At 56.9% G+C, this 21,881-nt stretch overlaps 2 protein-coding genes and 1 long non-coding RNA gene across 6 annotated transcripts; 2 read left to right on the forward strand and 1 right to left on the reverse strand.

Annotated features, from left to right (window-relative positions):
- The first annotated feature begins 7,198 nt into the window (after positions 1 to 7,198).
- PTOV1 (PTOV1 extended AT-hook containing adaptor protein) lies at positions 7,199 to 15,400 on the forward strand. Its single transcript, XM_069551288.1, has 13 exons — positions 7,199 to 8,168; positions 10,613 to 10,750; positions 10,874 to 10,956; positions 11,026 to 11,083; positions 11,169 to 11,276; positions 12,424 to 12,579; positions 12,916 to 13,002; positions 13,090 to 13,163; positions 13,251 to 13,308; positions 13,431 to 13,535; positions 14,732 to 14,929; positions 15,012 to 15,083; positions 15,273 to 15,400. Exons 1-12 carry the CDS (start codon positions 7,998 to 8,000, stop codon positions 15,021 to 15,023), a joined length of 1,248 nt encoding a protein of 415 aa, XP_069407389.1. The 5' UTR covers positions 7,199 to 7,997; the 3' UTR covers positions 15,024 to 15,083; positions 15,273 to 15,400.
- Positions 15,401 to 15,795: 395 nt separating this feature from the next.
- PNKP (polynucleotide kinase 3'-phosphatase) lies at positions 15,796 to 21,182 on the reverse strand. 4 transcript variants are annotated; one of them, XM_069551287.1, is made up of 17 exons: positions 21,050 to 21,161; positions 20,636 to 20,799; positions 19,919 to 19,965; positions 19,284 to 19,586; positions 18,819 to 18,898; positions 18,684 to 18,741; positions 18,492 to 18,599; positions 18,123 to 18,194; positions 17,334 to 17,382; positions 17,166 to 17,236; positions 16,996 to 17,088; positions 16,763 to 16,859; positions 16,625 to 16,686; positions 16,362 to 16,471; positions 16,197 to 16,284; positions 16,054 to 16,115; positions 15,796 to 15,969 (listed from the first exon to the last, which is right to left on the reverse strand). In XM_069551287.1, the coding sequence occupies exons 2-17, from the start codon at positions 20,784 to 20,786 to the stop codon at positions 15,852 to 15,854; spliced, it is 1,569 nt and encodes a 522-aa protein (XP_069407388.1). In that variant the 5' UTR covers positions 20,787 to 20,799; positions 21,050 to 21,161; the 3' UTR covers positions 15,796 to 15,851. The 4 variants fall into 4 exon arrangements, with proteins under 4 accessions (XP_069407388.1, XP_069407383.1, XP_070145401.1 ...); XM_069551282.1 differs by having other exon boundaries at positions 20,976 to 21,158; XM_070289300.1 differs by lacking the exon at positions 16,054 to 16,115 and having other exon boundaries at positions 15,796 to 15,989; positions 21,050 to 21,182.
- LOC138419101 (uncharacterized) lies at positions 19,748 to 21,551 on the forward strand. The gene is made up of 3 exons (XR_011248853.1): positions 19,748 to 20,192; positions 20,312 to 20,367; positions 20,485 to 21,551. It is a non-coding gene; the product is annotated as an uncharacterized lncRNA (long non-coding RNA).
- Positions 21,552 to 21,881: the final 330 nt, after the last annotated feature.

Consider the following 21,881-nt stretch of genomic DNA (forward strand, 5'->3'; position numbering starts at 1 on the left):
TTTCTGGCCGTCGACTTTTCTTATACCTGGCGAGTTCACTCATTTATGTGGCCCACCTGGCTCCTGCAGGCATTTGAGTTTACGATCCCTGCCGTAGAGTCTTCTAGAACTGTGGAAGTGAATACTCCATTGGGGGAGGGAGGGAGGCTGGGCTTCAGCATCAAGCGCAAGCTCCCTCGGCAACTCTGATGCAGACAAGAGGTCGAAGGAGGGAAAGCGGGCGAGGTCTCCCAGGCGGTGGGTGTCGCAGGGGTTCTTGAAAGCTCAGATGGCTCCAGGGGCCAGGCAGGTGATGGAAATGGGTGACGTGGACGGGTGTAAGACGACAGGGATTGACGGGGACTGTGGCGAACTTGGGGAGTGCTTGCCCCACCTCATGGCATTCAAATTAAAACCAAAAAAAACAAAACAAAACACTGTGAGGACCAAACAAAATCCGCTGGTGGGTCTCGAGGCCGCTGGGCTGCCATTTTGCGACCTCTGGAAGAAGAAGACGCGAGGACAAGGCCAGAGGCCAGAGGAGGACCCACATGTGAGGGCTGGGCAGGGGCCGGGAGACAGGAGGAGCAGGCAGGTGTATTCTGGAAGATGAGTGTTTTCAAGGAGAGAGTGACTGACTCGTGTCCAAAGCCATCAAAAGGGAAGAAGATTAGCAGGACACAGGCCATGCTGTTCCCACCAGGGTGGACATTGCCCCGTAGACAAACACAGACACTCCTCGAGTCCTGCTGGGACAAATTGACCAAACAAACCAGTGGCTGTTCCCAGTCACTGGAGGCCCCTGACCTCAGCACCCAGTTAGGTGAACTGAAGGGACTGTTCTCGTGTCATCACCCCATACCGTACCCCAGATGAGAAGGAAGCCCTGGGTTACAGCGTGCCCAGAGAGAGGAGATCTACCCACACAGCACTCACCTCCACATTTCACAGCCCAAGTGTAGACGACAGCCTCTCAGAGCCAGCTAACACCAACACAGCAGGTCTTTCCGGAAAGTTTTTCTCTGAGCATGAGGTATTGTTAAAGCTGCTGCAGTGTAAATGTAGCCCAGGCCTTAAACATCAGGGTTGAGCCTGCAGCTTCTGTACTAATGGGCTGTGTGGCTTTAGGCAGGTCCCCATGCCTCTCTGAATCTCTGACCCCAGGTGGCTAGAAGTGATTTCTGCAGGATTCAGCCCTTGAAGGAGAGCTGCCGTTAGCCACGGTTGCCATCACTGGTCAAAATATGCTCCTAGAGGGCAGAACGGGGTCTAAAAATGCATGCTGCTTTGTCAGAACCACCAGGGCATCCATGATGGCTGTAATTCGGGTGAGTGACTGGTTAGAAACATTTCATTTCTGACCAGTTTGGTTTTGGGGCCAGGCATGTAGGGCTGGAAGCAAGATTGGGAAACTGATGAGAACTCTTCCACAGGAACAGATCTGGCAAAAGTGGTAGAACATTAAAAAAAAAAGAAAAAAAACTAGATCACTGACTCCTTCATGGTTAGATACCTGTCTTGGGTGAGAGACTGCCCACCTCCTACTTCTATGAAGAAAATTTATGAGAAAAATGACACTCTCTAAAAAACATATTTGTCTAAAGGTACATAAAACTCACTAATATTTTCCCATCAGTTTGGGCTTTTAAGAAAATTGACCTTAAAATTCTGTTGAGTTACATAAGAATCTAGTTTCATAAAGATGAAAAAAACCACTGAAGTGTAGAACAAACAGTGAAGTATTCCTTGGAGGCAGGTTTATGGGTTTGGTGTTTGGGTTTATATTCTTATAGACACACATTGATGGTTCCTTAAATGTTCTGTGTAAACCAGGTCAGTTTCTGTATGTTCTTTCTCTCGTCTCCGCCTCCCCACCCTGCTTGAATCATGGCCATTCCTCCACATCATTCACTGCAAGTAACTCTGTGTCCTGTTGGTAAATGGTTGCTTCCCCTGGTCCATTAAGTGGACACATTCCAATCCCACAGACCATCCAGTATGCATAAACTGCCTGTTGATGTAACCATTCCAGGGCTTAAAACAATAGCATTTACTGTCTCACAGTTTGTCTGGATCAGGAATCCAGGCCCAGCTTGGCTGGTGCCTCTGGCTCAAGGTCTCTCGAGGTGGCAGTCAAGCTGGGGCTGCAGTCTCATCTGAAGGCTCCACTGGGGGAGGGCCCGCTTCCAAGCTTCTTCACACGCCTGGGGGTGGGATCTTGTTTTTCGCCTTCGCCTGGACACAGCGCCGCAGCTCCTTGCTTGCTCTTGGCTGGAGGTCTCACTCGGTCCCTCACCTTGCAGTCCTTTTCACAGGACGCCCAAGGGGGGAGCCACAGTTTTTCTGTAATCCAGTAGTGGAAGTTAGAGCCTATCACTTTTGCTGTATTGCGTTCATTAGAACAGTTGCTAGGTTGAGCCCACAGTGAGGCTGAGAGAACAATAAAAGGATTATAATACTGGGAGGTGGGGGTCACGGGGGCTGTCTTTGAGGCTCTTTGCCACATTCTTCGCGGCAGCTGGGTAGCTGTATAGTTTCCTACTATTATAAAAAATGCCTCAGAGAATCAGCATGAACTTGTATCTCTTCCCCTTCATTTGTATAGGCATTCCTTTTTTTTTTTTTTTTTTTTGCCACACCCTGGGGCATGCAGGATCTTAATTCTCTGACCAGGGATCAACCTTGTGCCCCCTGCAGTGGAAGCGAGCTGTGTTAATCACTGGACAGCCAGGGAGTTCCTGTTCAGGGATTCCCGTGTGACATATTTCCAAGTGGAGAATTTCCAAAATGAGGTGTATGCCGATTCTATTTTTATTTACTTCACTTATAAGAAATGCAACTTATTTTTTGCATAATAAAGCCTCCCATGGTTCACACTTTTAGAGGCCTCCAAATCAACCCAATGCACGGTCTCTCCCAAGCCCTCTCTGGAGACGAGCAACCGATTTCTTGTGTGTTCTTTGGCAATCTGGACTAGCAGGTAGGAGCAACAGAAACATTCATTTTCTGGCTCTTCTAGCCAGTGGCAGCTTGCTCTATATTTTTATAAGCAGCTTTATGGAGGTATGATTGAGTTTGGATATGCGCATACACTTGGGAAAGAATCACGACAAGGTAGCAGGCACTCGTCACCTCCAGGAGTTTTCTGTGTCCCTTCAGTTTTCTCTGTGTTACGTGTATGTGTGGTAAGGACCCTTCAACAGATCTGCCCTCTTAAATGTCAGTGCATGGTAGAGTGTCAGTAATCACAGGTGCTTTGTTCTACAGAAGGTCTCTAGAACTTACTCTGCCTTATTCTGTAGATTACTTTTTTTATCTGACAATGTATCTTGCAGGTTATACCAGGAGAAAAAACCTTCTATCCTTTTTTTTTTTTTTAATAAGTCTTTATTGAATTTGTTACAGTATCGCTTCTGTTTTATGTTTTGAGCTTTTGGCTGCAAGGTATGTAGGATCTTAATAACTCCTGGGTCAGGGATCAAACCCACACCTGCTGTGTTGGAAGCATGGAGTCTTAACCTCTGGACCACCAGGGAAGTCTCTCATCGATTTGTATGGCTGCATAGTACTCCCCTGAGGAATGCCATCATTTTCTCAGTCGGTCTCTTATTGGCTATGTAGAATGTTTCTGGTCTTTTGGGGTGCCCATTTTATTTTTATTTTTTAGTGGGGTGCCCATTTTAAACTGCAACTAAACTGCCAAAGTGCCCCCTCCAAAAAATACGTGGCATGTCAGTGATTGTACCAACTCATTTCTTGCCAGTTCACCAGTACGAATGACACTGCATCGGAAGAGGCTGGGCAGGACACAGCCATCTCGAGGCACCTTGCTTCTGAAGGCAAGGAGAAAGCCCTCTGGGCTTGGAGATGGGCAAGGTCTGGGTTTTTCCAATGTGGGAGTGTTCGGAACAGCACATGTTGGGGGGCAGCTGGTGGCTGTTGGTTTCCCTATCAGAATGAGATAATAAGGTTGTCACCCTTATGGCCTAGTGTGTAAGGGTTCAGTGAACTCAGGCAGGAAGTGCTTAGCAGTGTCTAAGACATTTATTTTTATTATTGCTTTTTCAAGGATGATTTATTTTTTAAAAAAAATTTTATATTTTTGGATGCACCGCACACAGCATGCAGGATGTTAGTTCCCCAACCAGGGATTGAACCTACGCCCCCTGCAGTGTAAGCACAGAGTCTTAACCACATCAGGGAGGTTTCTCCAAGAATGATATATTTTTAAATTAAGTTTTACAGGCAGGCACCAGCTCTGACAACCAGTCAGCCTCCCAGTTCTCATTCTGTGTCACGTGCTTGTATAAACTGCACCCATAAACCATAAAAAGTAATTTATCATTTCCGATTCTTTTAAAAGTGACAGGAGAACCTAAAGACACTTATTAAGCAAACTGAAGGCTGGACCTTCCAAGGTTTTTATGAGCTTTTCCGTTTAATCATTTACAGTTACTTTGCTTGCAACTCATCTGGCAGCAGTTTTTAAGGCAACTCACTTTTATTCTTTCCAATACAGGCAACACGCTTTGCATACAAACAACTCACTTTTAATATTTGATTCATTTGATAGGGTGAAGTTATTAACTGAGGCTTAACTGGAATAAACAAGTTTGGTAACAGACAAGCTACTCCTCAGGAAGTATACAGATAGGAGCAGAATTGCTTAGTCATAATAGTAGCCAGCTAGGCTGGGCAGATTTTACAGATACGATGAACCATGTCTTACAAATTGGCAAATTGGGTAAGCTAGATGGTTTCAGAGAGCTGTACTGTACTAATTATAGTAGTTACTAATAGAATTTCACCCTGTGTTTTCATTTCTCATTCTGAAATGTTGCCATTTTGCTCATGCTGGAGTGGATCCTGGCACACCTTTCTCCATGCTTATACAAAATCCTAGGAATTCATACCAACACATTGTCCTGATGGGATCTGAAGTATGAGAAGGCATCAACTAGGTGGAGAACAGAAAGAGCACAGAAGAGATCAGTCTAGAGATAGCAGCAGGGGTCCCACCATGTGGGGCCTTAGAGGAAGAGTTTGTAATTAATTCTAAGGGCACTTGGAAGCCATTGGAGTATTTTTTTAAAAAAACATTTTCTTTTCTATTTTTATTTATTTCTGGCTGCACTGAGTCTTCATTGCTTTGTGCGGGCTTTCTTTAGTTGAGGTGAGCCGGGGGCTACTCTTCGTTGCAGCTCACAGGCTTCTCACTGCGGTGGCCTCTCGCTGCAGAACACAGGCTCTAGGTGTGGGCTTCCGTTGTTGCAGCACGCAGGCTCAGTAGTTGCGGTGCACGGGCTCAGTTGTTCTGCGGCATTGTGAAATCTTCCCCGAACGGGTATCAAACCTGTGTCCCCTGCACTGGCAGGAGGACTCTCATCCACTGTGCCACCAAGTAAGTCTCACTGGCGTCTTTTGATGAGTGGAATGAAAGTCAAGGTGACAAGAGTTAGAAGGCTATTACCCATGCAAGAGATCACAATGGCTTGTACTAAGAATAGTGAGAACTGAGGATTCAGGGAGATTAAGGAGGAGGAGGGGACTTCTGTCCCTACGATTCGCCTTCCTACTACCAGTAGTGGGGTCTCCTGACACAGTCAGGCCTCTGGAGGTAATTGTTGATATCTAGCTGGCTGTCTGGGTCCAGAGAGTAGTGATTCCCTATTTGGCCTCAATCCAGGTCAGATTTGGGGCTCAGGTTGGGGCTCCAATATGACCTTACCTGGGGCTTCTCCTCCCATCTGATTGCTCCTCATAGATCTGAACTCTAAAGGGATGGAGTATCCCAGTCTCTGTACACACACACCTCCTCATGATGTCATTCATTCTCATGAAACACTGAAGGCTCTCAAAGTGGTATCTCTAGACCTCCCCTCATTTACACTGTTTAGTCAACATTGCAAATGTACCTCTTAGAAACAGAAATAGATTAAGGAGGAGAAGGGGACTTCTTCCCCTACGATTCTCCTTCCTACTGCCAGCAGTGGGGTCTCCTGACATAGTCAGGCCTCTGGAGGTAGCTGTTGATATCTAGCTGGCAGTCTGGGTCCAGAGAGTAGCGATTCCCTATTTGGCCCCAATCCAGGTTAGATTTGGAGTTCCATCTCCACCCACCCCACCCTGCTCCTCCCATAGTCATTTCCCTTTCACGAAATGACACCTCTGTACAAGCAAAACTCTTGAAATCACTTCACCCTCTCACTTTCACTCCCCGCACAAGTCCTTTGGGCTTCAGCTTGAAAATAAACTGTGAAAGTGCGTACTTCCACTGTGGCCACACTCCCTGTGATCTAAGCCACCTGTGACTCTCAGCTAGCTTATTGCCATAGTCTCCTATCTGCCCTCCTGCTCCACTAGCCCTTACCTCATATTCAACACAGCAGCTGGAGGGATCTTTAAAAATAAGATGTTACTATTTCAAAAGTTTGCATATGGTAAGAATTGCAAATAGTCTACAAGAACAAACTGAGTCTCCTTTCCATGTCTTTGACTTTTCCATCTGCTGTCTTCTGAGAGGTGACTCTGGATCCGGCTTCTGTAGACTTGCAGAGACACTGTGGGCATGACTCTGCATTTATGAATGATTTGTTTAAAATGTAAATGAGACTTTGTCCCTTCCTTGATAAAAACCTTTTAATGGTTCCCCAGCAAAGTGAGACTAAAATCCAAATTCCATCGCGAGGCTATAGGACCCTGCTTGTGGCACCTGGCCACTCTGCTTCCTCAGCTCCCCTTCACCCTCACTCTGCTCCAGTCGTGCTGCACCGCGCCGCCACCCCCCACCCCCCCACCTCCACCCCCCGCCCCTTGCTTTCCTTCCATTCTCAGGATTTGCGCCCTGGCTGGTCCCATCTTAGCACACTCTTGCAGCCTATGTGGACTTGCAGGCTGCCTAAAGATCACTTTCCTGAGTTCTCACGGTCATCATCCCATTCGCTCTATTTGTAATATATCACAGAATGCGATTATTTATTTTCTCCAGTGGGGCTGGTCTCTTTGGTCACCACAATTGATGCCCAGCACAGAACTGGAAATGGCACTAATAATGATTTTAAAAGGAGAAAAACTATCATTTAGGTCGTCACTGTGCCAAATACCGATCTAATAGTTTATCAACTCATTTGATTCTCATAGCCATTTTAGGGTTAGCTAGTATCCACATTTAAGAAACAAGGAAACTGAAGCAAGAAATGTTATACACAACTACTAGCATGTGAATACGCAGTCCTTTAATCGGAGAGTGAATGAACGAATCAATGAATGGCGCTGAGAGTCGAGTGGCAAGGAGAAGTAGAAGCAGGCGGGCGGAGCCTAGGTAGCGGGAGCCAATGGGTACACAGCCGTGGGACCGCCCGCTCCGCCCAAGCCGCGCGGAGGCCGCTGGGAGTTGTGGTCCCTCTCCCGCCTGGCCACGTCACTGCCTTGAAACCCTAAGTCCTCTCCTGAGTTTCTGGAACGATCCGTATTTCCGAACCTCTAGGTCGGTTCCCTTGCCTCCAGGCCTATTATTCCTTCCTCCCTCTCTTTCTGACGCGTCCCGACGTAGTCTCCCGGTTCCGCCGCCCGGCATGCCCTCCCAGGCCCGGAACCCGCTTGGTATCACCCTCTACGTTCATTCCCCGCCCCGTCTCCCTTCGGTGTGGCCTCCCAGCCCCGCCCCCTGAGGTTTCTTTCACGTCCTCTCAGCCCCTCCCTTTCGTGCGCGTGCGGCCCATGGCCCCGTCCAATTGCCGAGTTCCCCGCCCCACACACCCTTTCCCTGGCCCCCCCCCGGCCCTGTTTGGTACGCCCCGGCCACGCCCCCTCGCGGACGCGGTTGGTACGCGCCGCGCTCCCCTGCTCGCCGCAGTGGTTCGGCCGCGGCGACCCCTCTCCGGAGGCGCGTCCCCTGCGCTTGGTACAGCCCGGCCCGTCTCCCCCGGAGCAGCGCGCCCGCGCCCCTCAGTCGGCGCAGCCTGCAGCCCCCCGTGCGGCCCGTGGCAGCCCCCCAGCCCGCTCGGCTCGCGCCCGCCATGGTCCGTCCGCGCCGCGCCCCGCACCGCTCCGGCGCTGGGGGCCCCCTCGGGGGTCGAGGCCGCCCCCTGCGGCCCTTCACGGCGCGCGCCGCCCGCTCGCGCTCCTGGCCGGCCAGCCCTCGGGGCCCGCAGCCGCCGCGGATCCGGGCTCGCTCGGCCCCTCCCATGGTGAGCCCCCCGCCCTTTTTCCAGAGCTTTCCACGGCCCCGCCCCCGCCTGCCCCTCCCCCGGGCTGGCGTCTTTGTCCCCGGCTCCCACCCCCTCGGGGGTTTCTCCGGTGACCCGAAGGGTGGTCCCGCCTGGGACCCGCTTCCCCCGTGAAACCCCCTGGGTGGTACGCGCCGGGCTCTCCCCTTTGTTTCGCGTTCGGGATGGGGTGGCGGGGGTGGGGTACGGGGGCGGCAAGGGCTCAAATTACTGCTGACTCCGCGGCCTGATTTGAACGCTGGGTGGGGGGCGGGCGGACGGTCGGCGTGTACTGTTGTTTTTCCAATTGGAAAGTTGCTCTCCCCGCGCTGGGAAGCTGGAGATGGGGGAGGGGCGGGGGGCGACGGCGAGGGGCCCCGCGTCTCGCACTCGGGCGCCCAGGTGTTGCCCCCGGGGGCGTTCAGCAGGGCGCCCGTGGCGTGTGTGCCCGGGTTCGTTTGCGCGCTTGCCCAGGTGCGGGATGTCCCCACTGATCGCGGCAAGCCCAGATCTTAAGCATAAACATAGCTTCGCAGGGACGCTAAGTTAGACACGCTTACCCAGACCCACAACCTGTACATACTTCTCAAAAATCTTCCTAAGGTTTTTGGGGCGGTAAATTCACACATCCCAACGTTTAAAAACACGCACAGCTAAACCGTGACACGCTTGTTCAGATGCGCCGTTTACCCTGACCTGGGGCTAATTAATAAATACCCTGCCTCACCGTTGTACGTGGCGGCGACCTGTGGCAGCTGCACACCAGCCTTAAGCAGGTTTCCTTGATGTTAGAATCAGATGCCCGGACTCTGAACACCTCTCTGCTCTTAAACATTACCCTTCACTCCATTGCTTCCCAGTTTCTTAGCGTTCATGGCCTCTTGTTCACAAGCGTCTCCTGGGTCCTTAAACGTCCGTCTTAAGGCTTTCATCTTTTTTCCAAGTACTAAATAGGCTTCCTGTGCAGTGACTAGCAAAACACATGTGGGAGGCACGGCCAGGTTTTACAGACACGCCTGTCCAGATGTGCGGTTTCCTTTTAGGATTGCATTTAGGTCTAGTCCTTAAAGGTGACCCTCCACCTTGATGCTCATCCTGCATTCGGTGAGACCTGGGCTTAAGCTGCTCTGATCTTCACCCCCTAGATTAAAACGTGGTTAGTCTGATGACAAGAAATATAGCAGGTGTCCCTGGTGCTCGAGTTACCTGGGTCCTTAAGTGCGTTTGTCTGGGTGCCAGTTGTGTGATCTAACTAGTTTCTTGGATGGTACGGGCTCTGGCTGTGGTGCCTATGCAGTCTATCTCCATCTCAGGAACACACACCACCATGTTCTTAGAGCGGGAAGCTCTCTGCCTTTCTTCCTGATGTCACTGGATTGTCTGAATCCCAGAACCACCTGCCTACATGGAGAACACGCTTGCTCAGATTTCTTTGCCTTTTAAGCTCTTGCGAAATATAGTTTTTCCTGCCTCATATTCTGGGGCAGAAGACACCTGTGTGCTTTATAGGAAATTTGGAAAAATTACTCAGTAGTAAGATGAAAAGTAATAACCACTTTTTTTTTTCTGGCTGCCTGGAGGCACCTACTAGAGAGGTTTCCGAGAGTTTCCTGCTGCCCCGCAGTCCAAAACTCTCCCTTGTTCTGAGATGCTCTTGGTGTGTGTGTTTAAAGGTGACTGGACAGTGCCCCAGAGCAGGATGTGTCCTGCTTGGCTTTCTTCTGCCAGCATTCTGGTGTTTTGCAGACGCTCTCAAGTCACTGTGTTTGGGAGACCCTCCGTTTGTTGTCTGGCTCCCGGTTCCCAGAGAGTTCTGTTCGCTGTGCTTCCGCTCGCTTCCTCCCGCCTCCCTAGGGTCAGCCTGAAGTGGCTGCAGCCTGGGCTGCGTGAGGGAGGGCTGGAGCCCGCCTGGCGGGAGCTGAGGAGAGCCTGGATTCTGTCTCCAGGGCCAGGGGAACCGTGGAAAAGAGTTCTGTGCTTGGGCGAGATGGGGCAAGCTGGTGTGCCAGCCACACAGAGCCCAGTCTGGCTGTGCATCGTGGGGTGTTCTGAGGCGGCTCTGGAGCCCCAGAGAACTGCTTCTGAGCCGCGCGCGTCTCAATAGAGGGACCCAAAATGATGATCCTGGGAGGATGAGTGGGGCGCATCTCTTGAAGGGGAGGGCATGGCAGGCCATGGCAGAGCCTGGCCCGAGCAAAGGCTGGAGGGGAAGCAGCTGGTCGCTTTCAGGGACCAGCGTTGAGAGGACAGGCGGGCCGGGCAGAAAAGGACGTGAGGGCCACCCAGTCCGAGTCTCAGCTCTGGAAGAAAGGGTTTGGAGACTGCCCGGGGCGATTTGCCACAGGGGGCCTGGGTTCTGGAGGTTGGGGTGTCCCTTCTGAGGTGGGTCAGAGGCAGCTCCTCAGTCACTTCCCCCTCTCCCACAGCAAGGTGCTCGGGTCTTCGGGGCCTTGGGCCCCATCGGACCCTCCTCACCTGGACTCGCCCTCGGGGGCCTGGCCGTCGGTGAGCACCGGCTCAGCAACAAGCTGCTGGCCTGGAGCGGCGTCCTGGAGTGGCAGGAGGTGAGTGCCCGCGGCCAGCACCCTGGGAGTCTGCGGGGTGGGGGCTGATTCAGGGGTCCCGCAGGTGGGCAGCCAGCCTGCACAGCTGGGCCGTGTCCAGAGACCCCTCTGCCCCCACCACAGAAGCGCAGACCCTACTCGGACTCCACCGCGAAGCTGAAGCGGGCCCTTCCCTGCCAGGCCTACGTGAACCAGGGAGAGAACCTGTGAGTGCGGGCAGGGTGCGAGGGTGGGCGGCGGAGGGGGTGCGCCCCCCTGACCCTCTCCTCCTGCAGGGAGACTGACCAGTGGCCGCAGAAGCTGATCATGCAACTGATCCCACAGCAGCTGCTGGTGAGACCCCACCCTCGCCTGCCCGCCCACCCCGGCCATGAGCACCTGCCCAGCCCTGACCCTGCTGCCCCCATGTCGCCCCCAGACCACCCTGGGCCCCCTGTTCCGCAACTCCCAGCTGGCGCAGTTCCACTTCACCAACAGAGACTGTGACTCCCTCAAGGGGCTCTGCCGGGTCATGGGCAACGGCTTCGTGAGTGGGCAGGGGTAATGGGGGCGGGCGGGGACAGAGGCCCTGGGAACACCGTGGTGATCAAGTAAAGTGGTAGGCAGAGCTCTGCTGGGACAATCGAGGTGGGTGGCAGGGTCCTGGGAGACCTCCGGGGACATCCCCCGTCCCTGTGAACTGGGGTCTCACTGCTTAGAGGGGACAGCAGAGGAACCCAGCCCTCCACCAGGCCAGGCCGGGGCAGGCATGGAACACAGGAGCAAAGGGAGGGGCCTGGGCCCACCCTCCCGGGGAGCCAGGAGCTTGTTGGGGCCGCAGCCCCTGGCAGGGACCTGGAAGTGGGGGTGACGGGAAAGAGCTGGAGCAGGGAATAGTCCTCATCTGCAGTCCCCTGCGGGGAGCCAGGGCGTTTCTGTAAAACCGAGGCAGTGGTCTGAGAGCAGTGAATGCTCAGTAAACTCGAGCTGGTGAGGTTGTTAAGAGTCAGGGTTCAGACACAGCTGGCGTGGGCACGTTTCCAGCGGCTGCCTAAGGGAAGCTGCCTGGAGGGCTCCGCTCTGAGGTCTCCCAGTCATTGGTCCCCTTTGGGACAGCCTGCCTCCCAGCTACGGTCTTCAGGGGGTGCTGTGTGGCCCTCCCCTTCCTCTTGGGATTGTGACAAGTGTGGGGTCTTTCTCCTGCCTGGTCACCCCTGTGTTCAGCACTGTTTGCTGAGAGCGCCTGCTCCACCCCAGTGGGGACAGGGACGCCTGTGAGGCTCAGGTTCTCCTGTAGTCCAACCCAGGAGGCAGTAGCTTCTCATGCAACAGGCGTTTATGTGGCACTTGCTGTGTGCACTGTTGTTATGCCATTGTGCAGATGGGGCAACTGAGGTGCACAGGTGACTCGCCTTGGGTCAAAGCTAGGAGGACGCAGAGCTGGGTCTGTTCACAGGCTCTAGTCTGCTGTCTCCCCCAGGTGTGGTGGCCTCCGTCCACTGGGCCCAGGCTCCAGGGACAGGGCCAGCCTGGGGTGGGGGGTGGGGCAGGGGAGACGGAGCCCTCTCAGGACCCTCACCCCCCAACGTGGGGCCCATCCTGACCCCAGCTTCACCGTGGGGGCGACACCGAGGTGCGGGTCTCAGGCCGCAGCGGCCCTGGGTTTCTGCCCCTTGATGTCCCCCCTCCCGCAGGCGGGCTGCATGCTCTTCCCGCACATCTCCCCGTGCGAGGTGCGCGTGCTCATGCTGCTGTACTCGTCCAAGAAGAAGATCTTCATGGGCCTCATCCCCTACGACCAGAGCGGCTTCGTCAACGCCATCCGGCAGGTCATCACCACCCGGAAGCAGGTGTGCCCCGCGGCTGCCGCTCGCCCTGAGGCTCTGCAGGGCCCGTCGGGAGCTGGACGGGCTTGCTGGCACAGCAGTCTGGCGGGCGGGGTGTGCACGCGCCATGGCTTCCACCTCACCAGCGGTTCACAGCGTCCCCTTCACCTGAAAGTGTCCCAGCTGAGGGCATGGGGGCAGCGGGGCTGGGCCAGTGCTGGGGAGTCGCCAGGCCTGTGGGCAGCCTGGAAACACTAGCCCGGAAGGGGTCCGAGGCAGGGCTGGGCCCTGGGGCAGCCTCCAGGTTCCCAGGCTCCTCTGGCGAGCCTGGGGCACCAGCCCACCTGTCTCCTGCCACAGGCAGTGGGACCTGGCGGCGTGGCGGGCCCCGTCCAGATCGTCAACAACAAGTTCCTGGCGTGGAGCGGAGTCATGGAGTGGCAGGAGGTGAGGTCAAGGGGACCTTGGGACCAGTGCTTTGTCACTGACCCCGGCCGCCTCCCATTCCTGACCTGACCCTTTTCCCCCCAAAAGCCCAGGCCTGAGCCCCACAGCCGGTCTAAGCGGTGGCTGCCCTCGCACATCTACGTGAACCAAGGGGAGATCCTGTGAGTGGCGGTCAGGGGGCGGGGCTGGCAGGCAGGAGCGGGGCTGGCGAGAGCCCCGCCTCCTGACCCGCGGGCGCCTCCCTGCAGGAGGACCGAGCAGTGGCCGCGGAAACTGTACATGCAGCTCATCCCGCAGCAGCTCCTGGTGAGCGGGGAGGGGCGCGGGGTGCTGCAGGCCTGGCTTCGAGGGGGTCAGAGCTGGGGCGAGGTGGGGGGTCGCCGTGTGGCTACCGGGTGGCCTCATGGAGCTGCCCCCGGACCCTGCAGACCACTCTGGTGCCGCTCTTCCGGAACTCCCGCCTGGTGCAGTTCCACTTCACCAAGGACCTGGAGACGCTGAAGAGCCTGTGCCGGATCATGGACAACGGCTTTGTGAGTGATGCGGGGCCCGCGCCGGGCTGACGACCCCAGATAGAGCGGCTCGGGGCGCAGGAGCCGAAACGAGGCAGAGGGGAGGTTCCCCCAGAACCGGCCGTGGGGAAGCATGCAGTGAGGTGTGCCTGGACCTCACTTGTCCTGACCCCAGTTCACAGATGGGGAAACTGAGGCTCAGAGGCTGTGCCCGCATGTGCTGGGCCTCTGGCTCCTCCTGTGCTGTCGGGGTTACCCCTGCTCCCAGGCTCTAACCTGACCCGTGTCCTCTCCCTTCCCTGGGATGGGGTCTATCTGCCTCCAGCCCGCGCTCTTAAACCCCCGGTGCTCATCTGCTGCGTGTCTCGATTGGTTCCTCTGCTCTGCAGGCCTCAGTCTGTCTGTCTGGAAAGTGAGGGCTTCGGGCTCCTGGGCTCCTGAAGCCACAGCTGTCCCTGTCCGCCTTTGGGTGTTTGCTCTACCGGGTCCCGCTGTCCCCAGCTCAGCATTTCTTTCTAAATCAGCTGAAGGCGTCATAGTTGTGCCTTCATGCTTTTGAGGGGCTGGTTGTGTATGCCTTTTGTGATGAAGAGTTGAAGAGCTCAGAGTTCCCTCAGAGGCCTTCCTGTGAGCCCCTGCAGGCTCTTGGCCCCGGTGGGTGCTGGAAGTGCCTTCCCCTGGCCCTGTCACCAGTGACCCCTTGTGATGGCACATAGCCAACGGTGGCACAGCCCCTTCTGAGACCCAGTGGGGCCTCAAGCTTTCAGCCTGGGAGACAGGGACAGTGACCCCCAGGCCTGCAGAGGGCGAGGATCCTGTGAGATGGGTCGGGAGGCGCTTGGTGCCTGTGGGTGCTGTGATGCTGAGCCATGGGGTGCGTCGCCTGCCCAGCCTCCCTGCTCTTGGCTGCCTCTAGGGTTTCCCAGTGGAGGCGGCCCTGGGGCCCCGCCGCCTCTATCCTAGCGTGGGGAGGCTTGTGTGTGGTGCTGTGTGTCACGGCTATGGCTGGTCCTGGGCGCTCGCCCGGCCGGTGTGGGGGGTCACAGGATCACCAGAGCATGCTGGGAGGACACTTGGGCAGGTGCTTCTGTCTTGGGTCCCCTTGTGGGAGTGGTGACAGGCCTGGGGACGGCCCGGAACGCTCTGTCCTCTGGACGCGGGCTCTCGAGGGGAGGAGTGAGCTGAGGGCCAGCCGTGACCGTGCTCTGCACTGCCAGGCTGGCTGCGTGCACTTCTCCTACAAGGCCTCCTGTGAGGTGCGCGTGCTCATGCTCCTGTACTCCTCGGAGAAGAAGATCTTCATCGGCCTCATCCCTCACGACCAGAGCAATTTCGTCAATGGCATCCGGCGTGTCATCGCCAACCAGCAGCAGGTGCTCCAGCGGAACCTGGAGCAGGAGCAGCAGCAGCGAGGGGTAAGGGCCCCCCTCGCCACGCCCCTTCTCCCCTCCCCGCCTCGGCCCAAGGCTGACTCCTCCGTGCTGTCCTTCCCCACAGATGGGGGGGTAGTGGGCCCCCCCCGGGGCCGGGCCTCTCCAGGAGTCACAGATGAGGCCCCTGCGAAGACTGGTGAGTGGCAGCCGGCCTAGGGCAGGAGGGCCCCGTGGACACGCCTGCGGTTGGGAGGTGGTGTGACCCTGGCCTCCAGGAGACCAGAGAGGGAGAGGCCCGCCTGCCCCCGCTGAGCCCCCGGGAGGCTTCCGGCCTGGGGTGGGGTGCGGGGGCCGCCCACCCAGTCCCTCTGCCCCCTCCCCGCAGGTCAGATGCTTCTGAGCAGGGGCCTCTGGGGACTGCGCCCGCCCAGCGAGATGGAGGACCACATCCTGAGATGTCTCCGAGGACAGCCCCCACCCTGTACGTTTCCCCAATAAAGTCTTTTAAAAGCCCTCCGGCCACTTGGCTCTGTTCAGACTCCCGGCTCTGGAGAGGCCGGGCCACTCTCACCTGAGCTGGGAGAGGGTGCCACCGTGCACAGAGCTGCCCAGCCTGGGCAGTACCTGCCGCTCCAAGTGTTCCAGGGTTTTTCCTGCAGCTGCTCCCAGGCTGCCCTCCCTGCCCTGTGGCTTCCACGGGCCTCATTCAGCTAGAAGCAGACACGAGGCAGGGCCAGGCAAGTTCCAGCTGCCACCACCATAAACCTCTCCAACCCAGGAGAGGCAGAGGCCCCCCAGGGGGGCAGAGTCCCCAGTAGCACCTTCCTGGTACCTTGGGCCCAACGGGTCTGTGCTGCTGGCCTGGCTGGGTGAACCACCCTTCTCTCCAGCAAAATGGTGGCCAAGAGTTAGGAGAAATAGCATTTATTGTGGGAAGGGGCGAGGGCCAGTAGGGCAGGGTGGCTCAGCCCTCTGAGAACTGGCGGTACAGCCGCTCGAGCTGCGGCACCACGTGCAGCTGAAATGGGATCTCCAGGATGGCTGCAAAGCCTTCGGCCAGCGTGGGGGCCTCGAACTGCTTCCTGGCGGCAGAGGATGCAGGCTAGAGGCGAGACCCAACCATTGGGCTCAACCTATGTCCCCCCACCTCACCCTGCGGCCCCCACCTGTAGCTGTAAATGACGACGTCGGACACGGGCATGTGGGAGGAGTCTGTCATCTCCCGGAACTGCGGGGGCAGAGGTGGGGCCGGTGAGGCCAGGGCTTGGTGGGGTGTTGGGGGCTGGAGGGGCTCGGGGGGTTCACTCACCCGGTTGTTGTGGCGCGCCTGCTCCAAGGTGGCACTGAAGAGGAAGCAGCGGCAGGGCACACCCGCATCCCGGGCACACTTGATGTACCTTGGGGAGGGGAGGATGGGGAGCTTGGTAAAAGGCCTGGAGCCGCCCTCTAGGGGCCTTCCCTGGGACCCCAGTACCTGGCCCGGCTCTGGACGTCGGGGTTTGTGTTGTCAATCACGACCGGTTTCCTCTGCTTCAGGGCCGCCTCACATGCAGTCACACAGCGCTGCCATGAGCCCAGAGTGTCCTGGAGACCCAGAGAGAGAGATCAAGGATGGGGCTTGGGACACCCAGGGGCACAGGGACCCAGAGCCGGCGGGGGGACACCGAGGCAGAGTGATGGAGAGTCAGAAAGCACAGCCGTCTAGGGGTTGGGGGGGCACTGAAGACCACGTCCTACCCTGTTCACGTGGACGTATCCGGCTGACACGAGATGCTCCCGGAGGAAGGTGGACTTCCCGGCTGTGAAGGGCGCAGGGTGAGTGGGGCCTGAGGAGTCGGAGAGGGGCTGGGGCTTCTGGGGGTCAGGGAGTCTCACCCCCAGGAAATCCCACGGCGACGACCACCTCTGGGTCTGAGCTTAAGAGGGAGCTGGACTCGGGGAGGCAGAGAGGCCCAGAGCGGGCGATGCTTCTCTGGGAGGGACAGACAAGATGAGAGAAACCTGGCCCCATCCCTGTGCGTCCCCGCCGCAGGCCTCATCGGGTCAAAGGCTTCGAGCTCAAAGGGCCCCATCCATGTGTGCCCCCCACCCAGCCCTGCAGGCCTCACCGGGTCAAAGGCTGGGAGCTCGAAGCGGGCCGCAGGCCACTTGAGAAAGAACTCCTCTGGTGTGGTGAAGGGCAGGCCCAGGTTCAGGGCGAACTGGGGGGGCGAGGGAGCAAGTCAGGTGGGGTGGGGTGGGGGCGGGCTCCAGTGTCCGGACCGGGTGGGGCACTCACCAGGCGGTCTGCACAGGAGAAGTCTTTCTTCTTGCGCCCAGGGGCCCAGTTGGCTGGGCGTCCCGCTGCGTCTGGAACACGGAGCCCCGTCTCCACCAGTATCCTTAGGAGCGGCCCATCCGCATCAGCGCCCAGCACCCACCCACCCCCCCAGCCCCAGGCCCTTACCTCCCACAAAGATGCTGTCCCTGATGGAAATGGGCACGCCCTCGTTGGCCTGGGCAGGGACACATGACAGGCAGTAAGGAACCCAAGCCCACATCTGTCGCACTAACAGGTTCCGCCAGGAGGTCGCTCTGTCGGTGCCCCGCCCTAGGCCTGACCTCTAGCCTCTCAGACCTCAGCCACTTCTCAGCCGCTTCACCGCCTGTTCCACAAGCGGCCGCCAGAGGGCGCCCGCTCCCACCTGACGCGGCCCCGGACCCCACAGAGTCTGACCTCGCACTCGCCCTCTCGCCAGCTCAGCGGTAGCCACACAGGCCTCCTCCCTGCCCGCGAAAATACCGGACTCCATCCATCTCAAGATCCTTGCATTTGCCGTTACTCTGCTCTTTCCTTAGATGACACACGGCTCCCTCACTCACCACCTTTAAGCCTTTAATCAACACCCGGCCGTTCCCTCACTGTTTACACATCGGTCAACACACTTATCGTCCGCGCCCTCCTTAGCCCAGGAGCACCCGGGCGCAGGCAGGTCTGTCTTGTCCACTAATACGTTCAGCTCAAGAAGCTTTGTTTGTTCTGAAGAACAAACCCATGAATGAATCCACAGGTGATTTCTCTCCGGACCACTCTGGTTTCCCGAGTTTAAAAGCATTGGCCTCAGCCACCAGCACCAGGACATGATAGCAAAGAAACTGAGGCGGCCAGGCCTGGGGAGGGGGTGACAGGGAAGGTCATGGAGCAGAGACCTGGAGTGGGCAGGCGGGCAGGGAGCCCTGGGAGTCGGAGGCTCACCTGCTCTTGCAGGTGGTCCCACATGCCGCTCACCGGCTTCCGGTACAAGCCTGCGTGCGTGGCCACCAGCACCTGTGGGTGGGGCGGGGGTCAGACACCGTCCTTGACTCTTGCTCTGACACCCAGAGTCCTACAAAGGCACCTGAATCCCAAGGACACTACGCCAACGCTCACCAAGGTGAGCACCGCTTGCAATGCATCTGTCAGCATAACCACGCCCGGGGCCCCCATCCACTCTCCAACTGGCTCACCATGTCACACCTTCTCCCCGGGTCTCTGTTTCCTTTCTGGCCCACCGCACAATCTCTGGCCTCTGTCTCAGCCTCTCTGTCCCTCTACATAGTCCTTCAGCCTCCCATGCAGCCATACCTGAAAGGGGACCCCCAGCTTCTCCACCACAGCCTCCACCTTCGCTTTGAACTCCTCCGCTCGCAGCTTTCCGCGCCCGATGCCCATCTGGTTGGTGAAGATCACCAGCTGTGAAGGAGATGGGGTGTCACCCCGGCCTTTCCTCATCAGGCCCGGGCCCGCCTTGTGAGCCGGCCCCTACGGAGTACACACCTTGTAACCCTCAGCGGCCAGTTCCCGGAGTTTCCGCTGAATCTCTAGGTACAAGATCCTAGTGCGGGCGAGGAAGCGCAAGGTGACCTGGGGCCCGGATGCACCTCACCACCCTCTCCTACTGCCTTCAATCACCTCCAGTCACTGGGGCTAGTGGGGAAGACCTTCCCAGAACGTGTGGTGATGAGGGTCCCGTCCAGATCAAAACCAGCCACCTGGCGTCACCCAGAAAAAAGAGCAGCACTGTTACACCTCTGGGCCACCTAGCTCGCAGGCTGGTTCGCGTCAATTCTGCAAGCTGGGACTATGAGCGCCCGCCCCTTACAGATGGGAAAACCGAGTCACAGCTGGCCTACCCATGTTCTGTAAGGACAGGATGACACCCGGACAGCAGAGAGTGAAATCTTCTCTACCACCTCCCACTCCTCCTGAGCCCCTCAGTATTTCAATCTTTAAAATGGGTTTTGTATCCGACCCAGCCTCCTTCCATGGCCTATTTTCACTTCAGGGGACTAATAACCATGAAAATCCAAATATGAGCTAAGTTTTGTTTGGGTGTTGACTGGACTGTGCTAGAGCTGTCTTCAGCTTGGGCCTCACCTTGCCCCGAGGCTTCACACCAGGTGCTGTGAACACCAGCAGCTTCTCGAAGGTCTCCCAGCCAGGGGATGACTTCCTTATCTGCTTTTTCTGCTGCTCAACATTTTCCTCCTCTCCCTCTCGGGTCACAGGAGGGGTGCTGGGTGGAGTGTCTGGCTGGGATTCTGGAGTGAGGGCCTCTTCCCAGCGCAGGGTCAGCGGGTGGAGGCCATTGACCAAATACAGCGTGTCCCCCACCCTCAGAGCGCCCTTCAAACCCGGTCTCAGCTCCTGGGTCCCGGCAGTTGAGGGGTTAACTCCCAGCTGTAGAGAGGCGGTAACTGGAGCTGGCCCCACCCCCGACAACCTTCTCCAATCAAATAACCCGAAAAAGGACTCGCCTTTCTCCACCAGCCAATCAGACCCTTGAGTCCCGCCTCTTCATCGTGTACCGCCAATCAGGCTCTGGGAAGATTAGCCTCGTCCAGTCTTACCCAATTTAAACGGGGATCAATGTTTACCCGATTGCAGCGGGCCACACCTGTTCCCCTCCCAGTCTGATTTTCCCAATTGGGCCCGTTCCCCGCTGGGTGACAATTCTCCGTACCCTCCATCCTCACCCCCAGTCCTGCTGCCTCTTATTAAGGAATCGGTACCTGTTTCACTGCCACCGTCCGAGTCTCAGGGTCAGCGACCAGCTCCACTGAAGATTGAAGGGGTGGAGTCAGCATCTGAATCCTTGGGTGACTGCTTCTCTCTTTACTGGGGAGCATGCCCCGCTTCAAACCACAGGATGGGGCCACAGCACCCATTCGGCAGGAGGAAGCAGTTTATTTTCTAAGTAGGACTGGCTCGCTCCTTGACATGCAGGAGCCAGATAAAGGCCTTACAATTGCCTGGGACACTAGTCCTCGCCTAGGGAGACAACAGGTATTTTTCTGTGTAGAAATGGCTTCTCCTTGACAATGTAGGGCCTTGACAAGATGCAGATTCCGGGCTTGGCCCGCTACCACCCATCTCTGCTTAGCAATATGCACTTTTCTCCACAGAACCGGCTCTCTGCTTAACAAGGGTCGTGGCCTCATTCAAGTCTTCGCGGCAACTTGTGAGTATCCTTCTCTGCCCAGTGACAAGTGTCTCGGGATGGACTCCATCCGTTCCCGTTCAAGGTGTCTGGCTAAATCCAGGTCAAGCACCCTTTTTCTTTCTGTGCTCTCCACAGGGGGCACCTACCAACTTCGGGACTGGCCGCACCACACAGTTCCGCATGGTGGCCAAGCATATCCCCTCCTGTCTATCTTTCCAACTGCCTGTGTTCCCGCTCCTTAAGCACGCCACACCACCCGGTCCAGCTCAGGCCCCGCCCCGCCTACCCTGGTTTCGGGAGCACTTCCGGTCGGTAACCTGAGTCAAGGGTCCCCGGCCCAGGACCAGAGCTTGCCCGCCTGGGGGCAGGAAGATGGGAGGCGCTCCCCCAGCGGGGCTCTCCAGCCACAGGCGACCCTGGGCCTCCACCCTGGCCATTCTGGGAGTCGGCCTAAGGGGAAATAGGGAAACAGGTTTGAGTGGCATCTCTCAGTCGCTACAGGAAGTCCCGCCTCCTTCCGCCGTCTCCACTAGGAATTCCTTTCTTCCGCTAAAGGTTCCGGAAGTCCCACCCACTCATCGGCCTCAGGATAGTTCGGTTTCCCAGGCGACGACGCCCCACTCTACCTCTGGGAGCCTCGACCCTGCTTTCCAGGGCAAAGGCCGAAAAATTCGCGCTCTTGCCTCGGCCCCACGCTCACCCCTGCCCACCGCTTGGTTCATTCGCCACTTCCGACCGGGGACGTCTTGCCGGAGGCGCTGTGCCTGCGACTCGGCTGGCTGCTGTCTCTCCGCCCACGGAAATGACTCTTGCTACCGAAGTGGGCGGGGCATTGGCGCAGCTGCAGCATAAGCCCCGCCCCTTCAGGCCCAGGAACCCTGCGGTACTTCTGCAGCTCTGACCTTCATCTCCTCTGCTGCAGTATGAGACTCAGGCCAGTAGAGGGGAGTGGATTCCATGCTCACAGATTTTCTTTCCGCGTTGAAGTTTTGTTTCATTTCTTTTGCCGGAGATAGTTACAGCGGGAGGAAATTCTCTTTAAGGTTATTGTCAGTTGACGAAATCCCCCGAGACAGCAGTACTGCAGTTTTCTCATCTAGTGTGAGGATAATCGTTTCCACTTTGTGGGGTTACAAGGAACGTTGAGTTAGTACATGTAAATAATTTGTAAAGGTGTCTAGGTAATAGTTTACCCTGTTGAAGTCTTGTCTGTTGTTAGCATTCCATCGGTGGTGATCTGATGGGAGACGGGGATTCCGCCTTTGCCTCCTCAGACCAGAAGCCATTTGTTCTTTTACCTCCAGCTGTCTTAGTCCGAAACCCGGCCTCAGCTGGGGGTTCCTGGCTTTTCCTGGGAACTACGTGGGCTCAGCTGAGAAGGCAATGGCACCTCACTCCAGTACGCTTGCCTGGAAAATCCCATGGATGGAGGAGCCTGGTGGGCTGCCGTCTATGGGGGTCGCACGGAGTCGGACAAGACTGAAGCGACTTAGCAACAGCAGCATGTGGGCTCAGGAGACCGACTCAAAACT

Source organism: Ovis canadensis, chromosome 14 (assembly GCF_042477335.2).
Source record: "Ovis canadensis isolate MfBH-ARS-UI-01 breed Bighorn chromosome 14, ARS-UI_OviCan_v2, whole genome shotgun sequence".
Taxonomy (NCBI): Eukaryota; Metazoa; Chordata; class Mammalia; order Artiodactyla; family Bovidae; genus Ovis; species Ovis canadensis.

Bases quoted from the DNA above. Each gene is read 5' to 3' on its own strand.
- PTOV1 (XM_069551288.1), top strand. From the start codon at position 7,998: ATGGTCCGTCCGCGCCGCGCCCCGCACCGCTCCGGCGCTGGGGGCCCC. The intron at 10,751-10,873 runs GTGAGTGCCCGC...CCCCCACCACAG, and splicing joins GCGTCCTGGAGTGGCAGGAG to AAGCGCAGACCCTACTCGGA. The intron at 13,309-13,430 runs GTGAGCGGGGAG...CGGACCCTGCAG, and splicing joins TCATCCCGCAGCAGCTCCTG to ACCACTCTGGTGCCGCTCTT.
- PNKP (XM_069551287.1), bottom strand. From the start codon at position 20,786: ATGGCCAGGGTGGAGGCCCAGGGTCGCCTGTGGCTGGAGAGCCCCGCT. The intron at 19,966-20,635 runs GTAGGCGGGGCG...TTCAATCTTCAG, and splicing joins GAAGTGCTCCCGAAACCAGG to TGGAGCTGGTCGCTGACCCT. The intron at 18,899-19,283 runs GTGAGGCCCAAG...GGGTGACGCCAG, and splicing joins GTGTGAAGCCTCGGGGCAAG to GTGGCTGGTTTTGATCTGGA.